Source organism: Ascaphus truei, chromosome 8 (genome assembly GCF_040206685.1).
Source record: "Ascaphus truei isolate aAscTru1 chromosome 8, aAscTru1.hap1, whole genome shotgun sequence".
Lineage (NCBI taxonomy): Eukaryota > Metazoa > Chordata > Amphibia > Anura > Ascaphidae > Ascaphus > Ascaphus truei.
The window spans coordinates 16638851-16652985 of NC_134490.1; the positions used below are offsets into that span (position 1 = coordinate 16638851).

At 43.8% G+C, this 14135-nt stretch overlaps 1 protein-coding gene across 4 annotated transcripts in view; it reads left to right on the plus strand.

Moving 5' to 3' along the window:
• Nucleotides 1–13221, plus strand: part of AIFM2 (AIF family member 2) — a 30631-nt gene extending 17410 nt beyond the window's left edge. For all 4 annotated transcript variants that reach the window (XM_075610613.1, XM_075610611.1, XM_075610614.1 and 1 more), the window contains exons 3-9: nt 566–681; nt 2109–2228; nt 5646–5738; nt 6583–6691; nt 8185–8340; nt 10142–10342; nt 11416–13221. In XM_075610613.1, the coding sequence (XP_075466728.1) occupies nt 566–681; nt 2109–2228; nt 5646–5738; nt 6583–6691; nt 8185–8340; nt 10142–10342; nt 11416–11570 (950 nt within the window). In that variant the 3' untranslated portion in view covers nt 11571–13221. The remainder of the gene's footprint in view (nt 1–565; nt 682–2108; nt 2229–5645; nt 5739–6582; nt 6692–8184; nt 8341–10141; nt 10343–11415) is intronic.
• Nucleotides 13222–14135: the final 914 nt, after the last annotated feature.

Here is a 14135-nt window from a genome sequence, read left to right on the forward strand (position 1 = left end):
TGTCTTAATAATAATAATAATAATAACCATTTCATATATAGCGTTTTCCTCCCAATGGGACACAAAGCGTTTTACAATTACAGTCTAGCGCGAGGTACGCAGCACATAGGAGTTTTACAGTCCCTGCCCAGATGAGCTTACAATCTGTTTTTGGTTCCTGGGGCACAGGGAAATAAAGTGCCCAAGGTCACAAGGAGCTGACACCGGGAATTGAACCAGGCTCCCCTGATTCAAACTCAGTATCGTTGTTGACAGAGCCAGTCTTTAATCATTCAGCTGCTCCTTGTAATTATGATCCTTTAATACTGCTGTAAAATGTATGTTATTTTTGGCATCTTCCATAAAGTCGTTTCGGTTAAAGAGAATGACTGTCCGAAGCTGCAGCCCCACGAGTTAGCCGTGCGGTTAATAAAAAGCACTAATTTATGACTCAGGTTGGTCTCTTATCAGTACACCAATAACAAAATCACCAGCAGACAGGACTGCAGCTAAAAGCAATGCTGAACATGTAATGAATGTATGCTGGGCATGTGATTGTATGTGAGACTCTCTCTATGTGCAACAGGTTTTGCAAGAAAAACCTTCATCTCCTATGAAGCAACCTACCAGGACAGCTTTAAGCAAGGCAAAGTGCTGGGAATAAACCTGCAGACACAGCAAGTACTCCTAGAAAGCAATGAGGTAATTAGGATTACACCATTTGCTTTGTCTTAACCTCTCGCACACTCTGTTGTAATCTCTAATACTTATGGTGGCGATCGCGTAGTCGTCAATGCCAGCCTGCCTAGGTGCCCTGGCGCAGCACATCTTAACAGCATACGTGGAAACAAAGGCCGCGTCCATGGTGCTTGCATGCGTGGGCGTCACGTAAGCTTGTAGCAGGAGAGGTTTTCTGTCCTGCAGGCAGACGCGAAGGGGTGGGGCGTGGCGCGGGGGTGCCGTTGCGCTACCAAGACACATTTTTTTTGTCTCTCCGTGCATAGCTCCTGCTGACACGCACACGCGTGCATAGACGTTCTCATTGCCCTAATGTAACTCATTGCACAGCGTGCGAGCGCTCCGTCACCGTGGACGAGGCCTAATTGTGAGGGTCGCAACCAGACGAACTCACCATACCGCTTGATGCTTAATATAGCATACCTTTATTGCCCTTTAGTCCAGGGTGCAGAAACAGCGTTTCGGGGGGCTTTGTTTACCTCACTAAGGGAGGCCCCTCGAAAAACATCACTTCCTGGATTAAAGGGTAATAAAGATATGCGGAATTAAGCAACAAGGGCATGGAGAATTTGTCTGGTTGCAGCTGATACTCCCTGCTGTAATCTTATTTACATGAAAACAATCTCACAAATTCCCCCTCCATAAAATGAACTCAAACTGTAGAATCTAGCCAGGTCTGTGCACAGATAACAGAGATCTCGCCGAACCTGAAAATCGTACAGTGGGTCCTACTGAGGAGATAGTTAAGAGCAAAGTAAGGTGTGGAGAGAAACACAGAGAAAGAACTACTGCTGGATATAGTGCACACTGCAATGAATTGATGGGTGATCAATAAAGTATAACATTCATTAAGTCAATGTACATATCTGTACTGTAAAATGAAATATTAACACTCTTTAAAGTCTAGTCCGTTATTCTCAATAGATATGTCTTGAATGTTAATAAATGATAAGTAAAATTGCCACCATGAATGGTTAGTGTTCCGCCCAGCTAGTAATGTGCTTTCAGTGTATTATCTCAGTTCAGGCAGGAATACCAAGAGTTAAACTTGATCCTACGAGGCAACGTTTCAGAGTCCAGGAGTGCCTGCTATATGTTTGTGTGTGTGTGTGTGTGTGTGTGTGTGTGTGTGTGTGTGTGTATATGATACGTTTTTTAATTATAATCACAGAACCAATGTCCCTACTGTATCAACATGGAACATTTATACCGTTGGTACAGTGGTTCTGTGATTAAGAAACACATCCACTATTTTTATATAGAATATATCGCACTTGTTGTGCTCCAAGGAATGACAAGTGATTGTGTCAAGCATCCAATACTCATTCTCAATTCGCTTGTATTAAAGTTCTTGAGCCCAACCTAACACTGTCAGCATTACATGTTCTTAGGAGCTTCATTTCTCTCACCTCATCCTCGCGACGGGGAGCGACGGGCCCTTCCCTGGAAAGTTCAACCAAGTCATTTCCAGGGATATGGCCATCCAGAAATATGAAGATCTGGTGAAGGAGGTGAGCTTTTGTAGTTACGATACCATATGCACAGATGTTGTAAGTGTATTTTAAATGTGTTGTTATTACAGCCGTATTGTCTGAAACCTTGGAGTTTTGTGTTTTCTCGTCCCGATCATAAACCTAATAGTAAAATATTTACAGCATTTATCTCCCCCCCCCCCCCTAGATTCTTCAACATTTATATTTTAATCTGAACGGGGGGCGGGGGGGAGGAAGAGGACCTCCAGATATTATCTGTGCTATTTTCAGCTGCCTTATAGTGCCCGTGACGGCGACGCGACGGCGCTCCAAAACAAACCAATTGACTCCGTCGCAAGCCCTTATAGTAAGCGCGACGGAGCGATAGAGCGACGTCGCGACCAAAAATTTGGAAGCCGGGTAAATTTGATTTTTCAGAGACTGTTGCCACATGTGACTGTCTCTGAACCAATCAATGACCCCGTCGCTCGCGACGTCGCTGCAAATTGAATTACAACTTTCGCTATTGGCGACGGGTGACGTCACCGGTCGCGTCGCCGGCACTATAAGCGCGGCATTATGGGGAATCCAATATGGCTGCCGGGCTATCTCTCCCTTGGCACACGGTGGTTTAAAAGGAAGTAATTGAGGCATTCCTCATCAGTTCACCTGCAAATGCACAGTTTCTAATTCTCGGGGGTCTTCGCACCTGGGAATAGGGCGCGTTTATACCTGGCATTACTGGCCAGTAACTACTACAAAGTTTCCGTTCACAGAATAGATCTGACATCCTTATCTTGGTGCGCCCACACACCGTACATTCAGGCTTTTTAGCGGGTCTTTCTGAAGCTCAAGGGCAGGGGCGAGCAACTCCAGTCCTCAAGACCCCCCCCCCCCCAACAGGTCAGGTTTTCAGGATATCCCTGCTTCAGCACAGGTGCGGAGTCCTTGACTGAGCCACCGATTGAGCCACCTGTGCTGAAGCAGGGATATCCATAGTAATACCTGGCTTGTTGGTGGCCCTTGAGGACGGGGGTTGGCCATTTGCTCATGTTGCTCATTTGCATGGAATTTCCCAGAAACCTTGTTTGCTTTCAACCCAGGTATGATAAATAACAGGATAAGTGAAGCAGGTTTGAATATTATTTATATGATTGTCACGTATATTACTGCTGTGAAGTGCTATGTACATTAATGACGCTTTATAAATAGACATACATACATACGGGGTTAAGCTTTTTAGGGTAAGGTTAGGGTAATGGGTTATAGTTCAGCTTTTTAGGGTAAGGGGTAAAGTTAAGGGTTTTAGGGTAAGGGGTTACGGTTTTTAGGGTAAAGATTTGCATTAGCAATCTGAGTTGTAGGGTAAAGGGTTAACAGGTTAAGGTAAGGAGTTATGGTTAGGGGTTTTTAGGGTAAGGGGTTAAGAGGTTAAGGTTATGGGGTTTTAGGGTCAGTGGTATGGTTAGGGGATTACTTTCGCTGCGAAATGTCCTAGCCCGCTGTGGAAGACCTGTAGATACCCTCATGGGTTCTCTGTCTTTACAGAACAGGATTTCACAAACCACATGCATAAAGTGAACATACTAGGGTAGAATTCTGGTTTCGTATGAATGAATATCTTTATATAGCGCCATCCATGTACATAGCGCTTTACTGCAGTAATTCACGTGACCTAATAATATAACACATGAAACAATAGGAGAAGGAGTCCCCGTCCCGAGGAGCTTACAATCGAAGTGGTAAGTGGGGAAAATTTACAGAGACGGTAGGAAGGTGTTCTGCAAGGAGCCACGGGCAGTGCATACAGTTTGAGGTACCCATATGCTTCATTTAAGAGGTGTGTTTTAAGATGGGCCTTACAGATGGAGAGAGAGGGTGCTAGTCAGATATTGAAGAGAAGGGCATTCCAGAGGTGTGGGGCAGTGAGTTTGAGAGGCTTTTGGCGGGAGAGGGCTTTAGATACAAAAGGGATAGAGAGAAGACACCCTTGAGCAGAAAGCAAGAGTCGGGACGGTGTATAGGGACAAATTAGGGCTTAGATGTAAGGAGGGGCACAAGAGTGTAATAGCCTTTAGAGAGGAGGAGAAGGTTGTAAATGATAGAGTGTAAAATAGGAATCCAGGAGACGGATTTCAGCAGGAGAGATGCTGAGACAGATTTAGGAGAGCGTAAAGCAATCCTAGCAGCAGCGTTTAGGATAGATTGTAGGGGAGACAGGTGAGAGGCAGGTAAAAAGGCTTGGTCTTTTCCCTAAGACTGGTGGATAAATTCCCTACTTACCTGCAGACATCCAAAGACTGTCTTGGCAACAGTGTCTAGGAAGAACAGAGAGCAGGTGCAAAGGGTCGCCAGAGACCAAAGAGTAATGAGCAAGGAAGACATGAGGGCTTTACAAAATCTAAAGCAGAACTGCAGGTTTGTCCCAAAGCAAAAATCCAATCTCTTTGTACACACTGCCCCTGTACAATAAAACTGCCCATATATTAATAATGTTGAAGGAAAAGATATTTAAAATTATTTGTTAAATGGATTTCGTATTGGGAACGATGTAAATGTGGCACCCCTGCTACTAGTAACAGATGTGCAGACAGCTGCTGCATATGACAAGTAGTAATTGCACATTTTACATTTATTATGTAAATTCTCTTTACAGATTTGAACTGATGCTGTAGATCAAACCTTCACACGTTTTCTATTGATTTGGTGGGAAAGTAGCTTTGCCAATTCTGTTTCTCTATATTTGCACATCTGAATAATGTACAGTGATTGGAGCATGGATTTCCCATTCATTGGTGTTGTGTTGGCTTTGCACTAATTTTGGGAGAGCTGCAGAAACCTTCAGCCCCCCAAACCTCCCCCCTCCGGAAACCGAAACCTACTTTCATGGTTTACATGCCATGAGTGGATCTTTGAACTTTGTGACTGATCTTTGCCAGTCTATCACCGTATTTGGTATGCGATATCAGTCAGCCAGACAATACTTCATTCATATGTAATCTAAGTGCATTATCACCATCATTAATCCTTTGATCATTGGTACAAAAATGTGTTTCTGTGGTTTCTCAAGAAGACAGATGGAAACCACTGGACTTCAACACTGCTTACTAATTTTTTTGTATTGTCAATAAGGTCATCATTTTTATGGACACAGTGATGCGTCGCCATGGCAACCCAGCATCAAATGACGCAGTGGGGTCAGTGACGTCACATGACCCTAAGGCATCATTTGATGCCGGAGCGGGGGGGGGGGGCATGAGCCGGGGTGAGAGATGGCGGGGGGGAGCAGGGAGAACAGTTTGCGCACCCCTGTTATACCGTGCGCACTGGTAATCCACATGGATGGGCATACTTGGATATCAGGGCATATGTGCTCGTGTGCAAACCTGACGTTGGGGCATAAAATATATTTGGGTGACACAATCGTAATTTAATGGCACGTGTCGTATTTTATAGGTGCAGAAAGCTAAACATGTGGTGGTAGTGGGTGGCGGATCAGCGGGAGTTGAGATGGCTGCAGAGGTGAAGACAGAGTATCCAGATAAAGAGGTACGGGACACAATGTGGTTTATTGATTCTAGTGTATTATGCCAATACAGAGGTTCTACAGAGGTCTTCGGTAAATTGTTGCACGTCCCATCAACTTTACAGAAGGAATGCACCCTGAAGAATCTAAGTATCCATTAACTAGAACAACTATATTATTATTACTGTATTATTATTATTATATTCTGATTGATCGTCTACAGATTTGTCCAGTTCCTCTACAACTATTTATAATCTGACCTACTGTATGGGACAAGATCAAGTGCACTATCTGCTACCAATCTTGGGACCATTTATTAAATGTATGTATGGGACCGGGAGATGAAAGAAGAACTGCGCTTCCCATTTACCTTTAAGTGATCTGATTGAGTTATAAATATCCATATTTATGCAATGTTCTATGTTCTTTGGGTCTATGTAGATTAAGAAGCTGTATAACACGTAAGGTGTAGATTTAAGGCAATTGTAAGCTTTAGTCGTTACTACTATTAACCCCTGTGCTGAATTGCAACTGAAGGTCATGTTGCGATTACAGTGCGCGCAGCGCAAACAAAGTACAGTAGCTCTATTGGGCTGGCCATAGTGCGCGAGAGCCAACAAAAAAATTGCATTTTCGCGTCACGGCCGCGTTTGAGCCAGTCAGCACAAACCAAGCTGGATGACGTCACAGCCACGCCTCCCCGTCGCTCGCACAAGTGAGTCTACAAATCGCTCAGGTGACAGGCGCCTCCTGCGCTCTGTCGCATGCGCACTATGGCCTCAGCATTATTAGAGGGGAAGGGGATTGGGTGGATTGGGCAGTACGGTTTCATATACCCCTGTTCAGATTCCTTCTTTGCTTCCACAGGTCACTTTGATTCATTCTAAGGTTGCATTAGCAGATGTGGAGCTGCAACCCAGCGTCAGACGAGCAGTGAAGGAAATCCTCCTAAATAAAGGGGTAAAGCTAGTATTGGGTATGTGCTCATTTATGTTAACAATAGTACATTACAGCAGCCAAGCTGCTAATAATATACATAGGGTTGGAATTAATTTGAAAGCTGTCTTTACTGACATTTTAGATTGATATTAATATGGCAGCTTGTGCACTGTATTCTGCATCCTACAGACTATCTTGAAGCTTAAAGCAGCACAACACTCCCCCCCCCCCCCCTCAACCCCCATGCCTTAGCTGACGGTGGCTCTAAACAAAATCTCATAGGGTAACACAAGTTGAATTGTGACACACTGTGAAACGGAAGTAACATACTGCGCATGGGCTGACTGTGGCTGCAGAAGTGGCCACAAGTTGTCAGCAACACTGTCAGCGCTGTTAGCGCATGCGTCCTTGCACACCGTAACACACTAGGTATGCGAAGACAGAACCAGCAACAATGACGCATGCTCAGATACAGTCAAAGTGGTATGGTACATGCGCCCGACATAGCATACCTTGCACACACAACTTGTGAGCCGACGACACCCGCATCAGACGTGCGTGGGCAGATAACGTCATTGCCATCTCACCAGCGCATGCGCAAAGCCCATTGTCTGTAAGACCCATCCTGCGCCTCGCCGGCCGAGCATGCACACAACCGTACTATACTAACTGCACATGTTCAGTGTTCATCTCTCATGCATGCGTACAACAGTACCGCCTACCAAGTGCAAAAAAAAAATCTGCACTGGCTGCGCATGCGCATACATTTTCATCGTCCCTCGCGCTTGCACGGAACAGAGCCGAATCTATACCGCATGCGCAGAAACTTTATGTTCCACCAGATCATGCGCAGAGACGACTACCCAGGGGGAAGGGAGGGGGGGGGGGTTAGAATGAATGAACGGGGACATACACACGCACCCCCAAAATGTAATAAATGGCGCGTTGTAACTCCAACTTCTTTGCATTTTGTCACAGAAATAGTATTATAATTGTTATGATTTTCATTGAATGAAACACTTTGAAATTTCTGCGGAAAAAAAGCCAAAAGTCTTTAATTCAAAGAAAATCATAAAAAACGCATTACTCTTTCAGTGACAAAACGCTAAGAAGTTTCACTTACAATGCGCATGCTCAGCACAATCACCATTTTTTTTTTATTTTTTACAAGTATGTCTATCGGGGTCCCTGAAGTTGAACCGCATTATTGTCAGTGCCAGGAGCCTGTAGATTATTCCATGGGTGCTCAACTCCAGCCGTTAAGCCCTCCCCCAACAGAACAGGTTTTCAGTATATACCTGCTTCAGCACAGGTGGCTCAATCAGAGGCTCAGTCTGATTGAGCCATCTGTGCTGAAGCTGGGATATCCTTAAAACTGCTCTGTTAGGCGGGTAGGGGGGGCTGGAGGTCTGGAGTTCAGTCGCAGTCGCATTTTTCCATTGCTACTCCTATTCAATAATACATGTAGTTGCCTGCTTCCTCCATATCATGCGCTGTACTTACAAATAACATAAGGTCATTTTTGCACAGGTCAGAGGGTCACCAACCTGAATGAGTTGACTATGAATGTAGCTCAAGATAATATAGAAGTGTTGTTGGACAAGAATGCAGAGGTCGTCACCGCTAACTTAATTCTCAGCTGCACAGGGATAAAGGTCAATTCGTCTTCCTACAGCAACGTGTTTGGTAAGAGAGTGAGACATTCGTTACATTGCTGATAGTAAAAGGATGGTTCGCTAAACGAACTGACCAAGAAATGCTGAGGGTGTGTTTAATGGTAAGGAACTGGCTAAATAAGAGGACGCAATATAATTTTATTAGACTGAGATTAGGATACGGATTTAGGGGCATGATAAAATAAACGCTACAGAAAGATTCATGGATCCTTTTATTCATTTTTGCTTTACATAAAATTGGTGCTGCAATGATTTGGTTTTGCATTTAATACACACTGGACACGTTGTATACAAATGGCGTCGTTATGTAGAAGATATTGCATTTTCATGGAGAAAACACTTTGTCAAAATGTAATTATGCATCAAATCTGGACTCCATTGCATCAAAAACAAAACCCAACAATTACAAGGGAAATGAGCAATTCTAAATGCAACGTCATTATTATTGTTGGGTGTATGTAGAGTAATAAAATTGTGGTCTGATGTGAGGTTGGGATGAGTATTTATTACATATTAGCAAATGGATAACCCATGAGTGTTGTGTAGTATAAAGGCAGAGGTTGGGTCCCACCCACACAAAATCTTTCTGATTTTGAGATTTTAGGGGGGCTGACGTTTTAAAGATGAGAATATGAGAATATATTGAAGTGATTCTTTGGCAGGGTGGAGGTGTTTGAGTCGAGTGCAATAATGAAAGCAACAGGCCTTTGTATCCGGCAAGTTCGTAGAGGCTCAATGAAAAGAAAGCTGCTCTGGCTCTCAAAGGAGGTGGCAGATATTGTAAATGCTAGAAAGACAGCTTTTAGGAAATACCGGCAGACATAGAAGAAGGAAGATGGAGAACTATTTTAAGTTAGGCGGAGTCCATAGACATTTCTCCCGTGCGGAGGCGCGCGGCGGCTGAGGGAAAGCAGGTGCTTTCCCTGGCCTTACTACGTGCGCCTGTCTGGGGACGTGTCTATGGGCGGGCCAGTGACATCACGGAGCTGGTTCGTCGTCATTGGGCGAACCGCTCATGTGACCGGAACCCCGCTCCCCTCTGCGCGTAAACGAAAAATTTGTTGACTGCTACGCCTCCGCACGCCTGCGTAAGCGTGCGCGAGCCCCTGCTAAAGCCGCTCTCACTGCGGCTGCAGGGGCTCACTGGCAAGCGTGAGCGCGGCTCAGCGGCTAAGCGCTGACCATGCCTGCGGCCTTAGGCAGAAGGCTAAGCAAATAATCACAACCGTAATAACTATTCAGTCTCCACAGCTGAAGGTGAGAGGTCACAGTTGGTGAGCAGGAATATAAGTGGAAAGGAGATTGACACAAGTCCATGTACAGTGGAGAAAGTCCCAATGGAAGGGTTATACAAAGGCATGGTCTACAAAACTCACCAGGGAAAACTATAGGACCTTCCTATGTACAACCTGTAGGAGTAAATGGGGAAGGGGGGAGGATAAAATTAAAATGTTCAAATTCACAAAGGTTTTCAACAAAGTACAGGAGGACCGCATATTTTAGAGAGAGAGAGAAGTGCTACAGCAATAGGTCGTACTCTGAAGGTGGAGGCTCCGGGATAATGTGATTGTCTTCACAGAGAGGGAGGTGAATTGGTGGAAAAGCCTCACAACAGAGCTGGTAAAAGCGAATATAGTAAATGAATGAAAAATGATGTTGGATAGACATTAGGAGATTCTTGATATAAAAGAAAGCCAAGGATCAAAAGGGGTCTTCTACGGTTTTACAGCCGAACGGAAAATGGGCCAAGTGGTTCTTATCTAATGACAATTTTTTGGATCCTATAATAGTACAATGTTTTTGTCATTCAGGTGACAACCTTGCAGCTGATGGTGCTCTTATAGTTAATGACTTTCTTCAAGTGGAAGGACATCCCAATGTTTATGCAATTGGCGACTGTGCCAATGTACAAGAACCCAAGATGGCGTATCATGCAAGCTTGCATGCCAAGGTTGCTGTGACCAACATTCTCAACAGTCTGATGGAGAAACCACTTAAGACTTACAAACCAGGTACTAAAGAGGTTGTATTCCTTATATCAGTAAAGTAAATGAAATATTGATCAAAATTGACCGTACATCATGAACTCTACAGTACGTGTTCAAGGATTTATGTATCTTGAATCCTTAATCCAACTGTTCTTAAACAGAAACAATGATAAAGTAGCATTATGGATTTCCAGTCTTGAAAATGTACATCATACATTGATTTAAAGCCCCCTTCATCACGGTCCACAAGGTAGGAGTTTTGAGTCAGTACCTAGCGTGGGCCGTCTTTATTGATGCTGTGGTGCCACTCTGGCACATGCTGGGGTTTATCCAATTGGTGGCTTTGATAACGGAGGTTGGAAATGACACTTCAGTGTGATTGTGAACCACAATTGATTTTAATAATAAGTTTATTTCATATAGTGCTTTTCTTCAAATGGTACTCAACGCGCTTCGCAATTACAGTATAGTGCACGGTACGCAGCACGTGGGAATTGTTACAGACACAGTCCCTGCCCAGATGGGAATCACAACCTGTTTTTGGTGCCTGAGGCACAGGGAGATAAAGTAACTTGCCCAAGGTCACAAGGAGCTGACTGGGAATTGAGCCAGGTTCCCCTGCTTCAAACTCAGTGTCATTATTTACAGTCAGTGTCTTCAGTCACCGAGCCACTCCTTTCTTTTCTTCAAAAACCAATTAAATATAAAGTGAAAAACTCATACGAATTAAAAAAGATGCTGATGATTGGAGTAGAAACCTCCTCTGAGTATATAAAAAGGTCCCGCACATGGTTCAGGTAGAAGCTAGTTGTTGATATCTTCACTGGGGTGGAATAATTTGGCCCATCAAACAGGGAAAGAACTAATGAATAAGATACTTCTGCCAGGTAGGAAATACACTTCCAAACCACTCTCAGGAAAATGTCATTTTGGGCTATAGTGTATACAGTGTGTTTTTTTTTTGTTGTTGTGGCAATTGTGTAATTCGTTTACATATGGAAAAGAAACCGGTGATATCTAAATAAGTCAGTGATGCGCTTCCAGGAATGTGTACAAACGTTTAACTACAAACACTCCACCTCTGTCTCTCTTACCAGGATCGCTGTCCATGTTCTTATCAATGGGGCGAAATGATGGCGCTGGGCAGCTCAATGGCTGTTACGTCGGTCGTTTTTTTGTGACCCAAATTAAAAGCCGGGACATTTTTGTGCCAAAGAGCTGGAAGGAGATGGGACAAACCATGCCTCGTTAAATAAGAGCGCCGCCGGAAGCAGCTTTCATTGAACAAATCCAGGAGATTTTATGAACTGTCTCCCCTCCCGTTGGGCCTTTTAATTGCTCGGGACATTTGCAGGAAGTGATCATCGGTAGATTCTAATTGATGTATAAAAAGACGCTACCTCAACACACTACAACATACAGTATACTTTCATCACATACAATACAGCAATGCATTCCGTGAATCTGCATGGCTGTATTTCCTATTATTTTCATGAGCGGGAAATGGGACGGCGCTGCGCTGGACTTGTGCGAATAAAAATGCTGCTTTATTGAAGGATCAACATGTTGGTCCCACTTTGGGCCTTTATCAGAATAAAATAAACCTGCACTATTATTCACACAAGTCCAGGGGAGTGCTGTCTCCTTTTCTGTTCCTGCGTGCGATCCTAATTCAATGTGGCACCATGGCAGCACAGGAAGAAATTGTGAGTGCTCCTATGCCCTTTTTTGTTTCCCTAATATATTGACTGTTTAACAGGCAACTAACACATTGCTATATTGATGAAGAATAATATTTTCGCAGCTCCTACTTAATTCATACAGCTAAGCAATACTGGACATTTATACATTGATCAATGAGATACTGTAATATATCATTACTCCAATAAACCGTGATGTTATTACTATGATATTGCTATCATTATAAAAATCTGTCATATATGATGGAATCACATATATCTATTAGAGTGAGGGATGGAAACCTCAGAAATGTAGCTATTGATATTTAATGGAAACTAACGTCCGTTGAATAGAAACATTGTTATATATGCTGTATGTGCTTAATGCATCAATATAAAACTATTACTCAAGCTTTTATACATTTCCTAAAAATGTATATGGAATATATTTTATTGAGTTACCCACATTGTCAATTTATTTTTTCATTGTAGCCGTTACCGGACTTAATTTTCCTTACAAAAAATGTAATTAAAGCAGGACACAAAAATATTTTATCAATGGAAAGGATTGCTAGAATAAGAGGACAATTCTCAACAAAGGCGGGTGTAAAGACGCTCTAAATGTCAATGTTAGTGTCTGGTTACAAAGTAAGCTATCAACATGGAAATGGTCTAGAAAGATATTCTCAAAGGTTTTTACTTCAACTACTAATTAAACATCAGTGCAGCAATAAGCACGAAATGTGAGCGGCGGAAGAGTGCAAAAAATGTGTTATTTACACCACCTTAGAAACAGACGAAGACATACTATCAAATCGTAAGATGCTACACAATTATCAGCGTGATTCTTTTTTTTTTTTCTATCTCAATTTGTACGTGACTAAAGCATTTTCATTGTTACAAATAGATAACCCGACCATCCCCACTATCAAGCGGTTACTGTACATTTACCCTAACAATTGAAATCATTATTACCCTACATACTGATTTAGACAGGGGAACTGTACACCACTCTGTCTCAGTACGTATGCCGCTTGCTTGGTTTATGTGATTTTGCTGACCTGGATCATAAATCCATCCATACTTACCCAACCCGACAATCTGTCTATAGAATACTTACTCCTTTTATTTACCCTTTCTGTATTTATTTTTGAAAACCTGCCTTTGATTAAGTTTGGAATTAAGCTGATATTTGTACTGAAATAAAGATGTACTGAAATGTAATTATGTGATAGTCTTTTTATAATAAAACTGTAACAAAAATGTTTTACTGTTATGTATATTTCTAGGTGCTTATAAAATCGAAGACTTCACATAATAAGATTTGTTTTATCCAACTGATTTCTAATGTAATAATACACATTCTTTGAAGTACGTTGATTTGTATCAATATTTTTAAACAGTAATACATAAAGTCCCTATAACTTTATTGTGTGTGTGTGTATATCTTACTATATATTTCTGAAAGCATTGTATGTTTCTCTGTCTGCACTGTCCCTAGCGGCAATCTCATTGGTCCCTTGGCCCGCCCGCCCCCGCACACCTGTCATTGGCCTGAGGCGGAGTGACGGGTCAAAGGTCCAAAAAAACACACACACCCACCCTCCCTCTCCCGGTGCCCGAAATAATTCGGCACGGTGGGTCCCTTACCCGGAGTCCGGTTGGGCCTGCGCGGTTGATGGGGGAGAGTGTGATCACTAGGAGCCGTTGGTGCGGCTGCTGTGGCGGCCGCTTGATCCCCTCCCGCTCAATGCAGGTGGTCGGTGGTGGTTTGGCGCCAGGGTAAGTGTGCTCGGGTGGGAGCGCGTGTCTCCCGCGTGGCGGGTGGGGGCTCCGGCCGTAATCGGGGGGCGGGTGCGCAGGTTCCCCACGCGTGGTGCAGCCTCCAGCACAGCAGGAGGGCTGTGGTGGTGTGTTTGGGGTGGGTGGCGCTGGGGGAGCCTCTGATTAACGGCCTACCCACAGGCCCTTCGTGCCGGGGACCGAGGTCAGACCGAGGTCAGGGGGGGGGACATAAGCACCGGGACAGAATAACGCTAAGCCCACACCACTCACCGCTCACAGCCGCCCCACACACACACAGCCACTCTGCTGTTCTCCTCCTCACCGCCGCCGACCAGGGTGAGGTGGGTGAACGG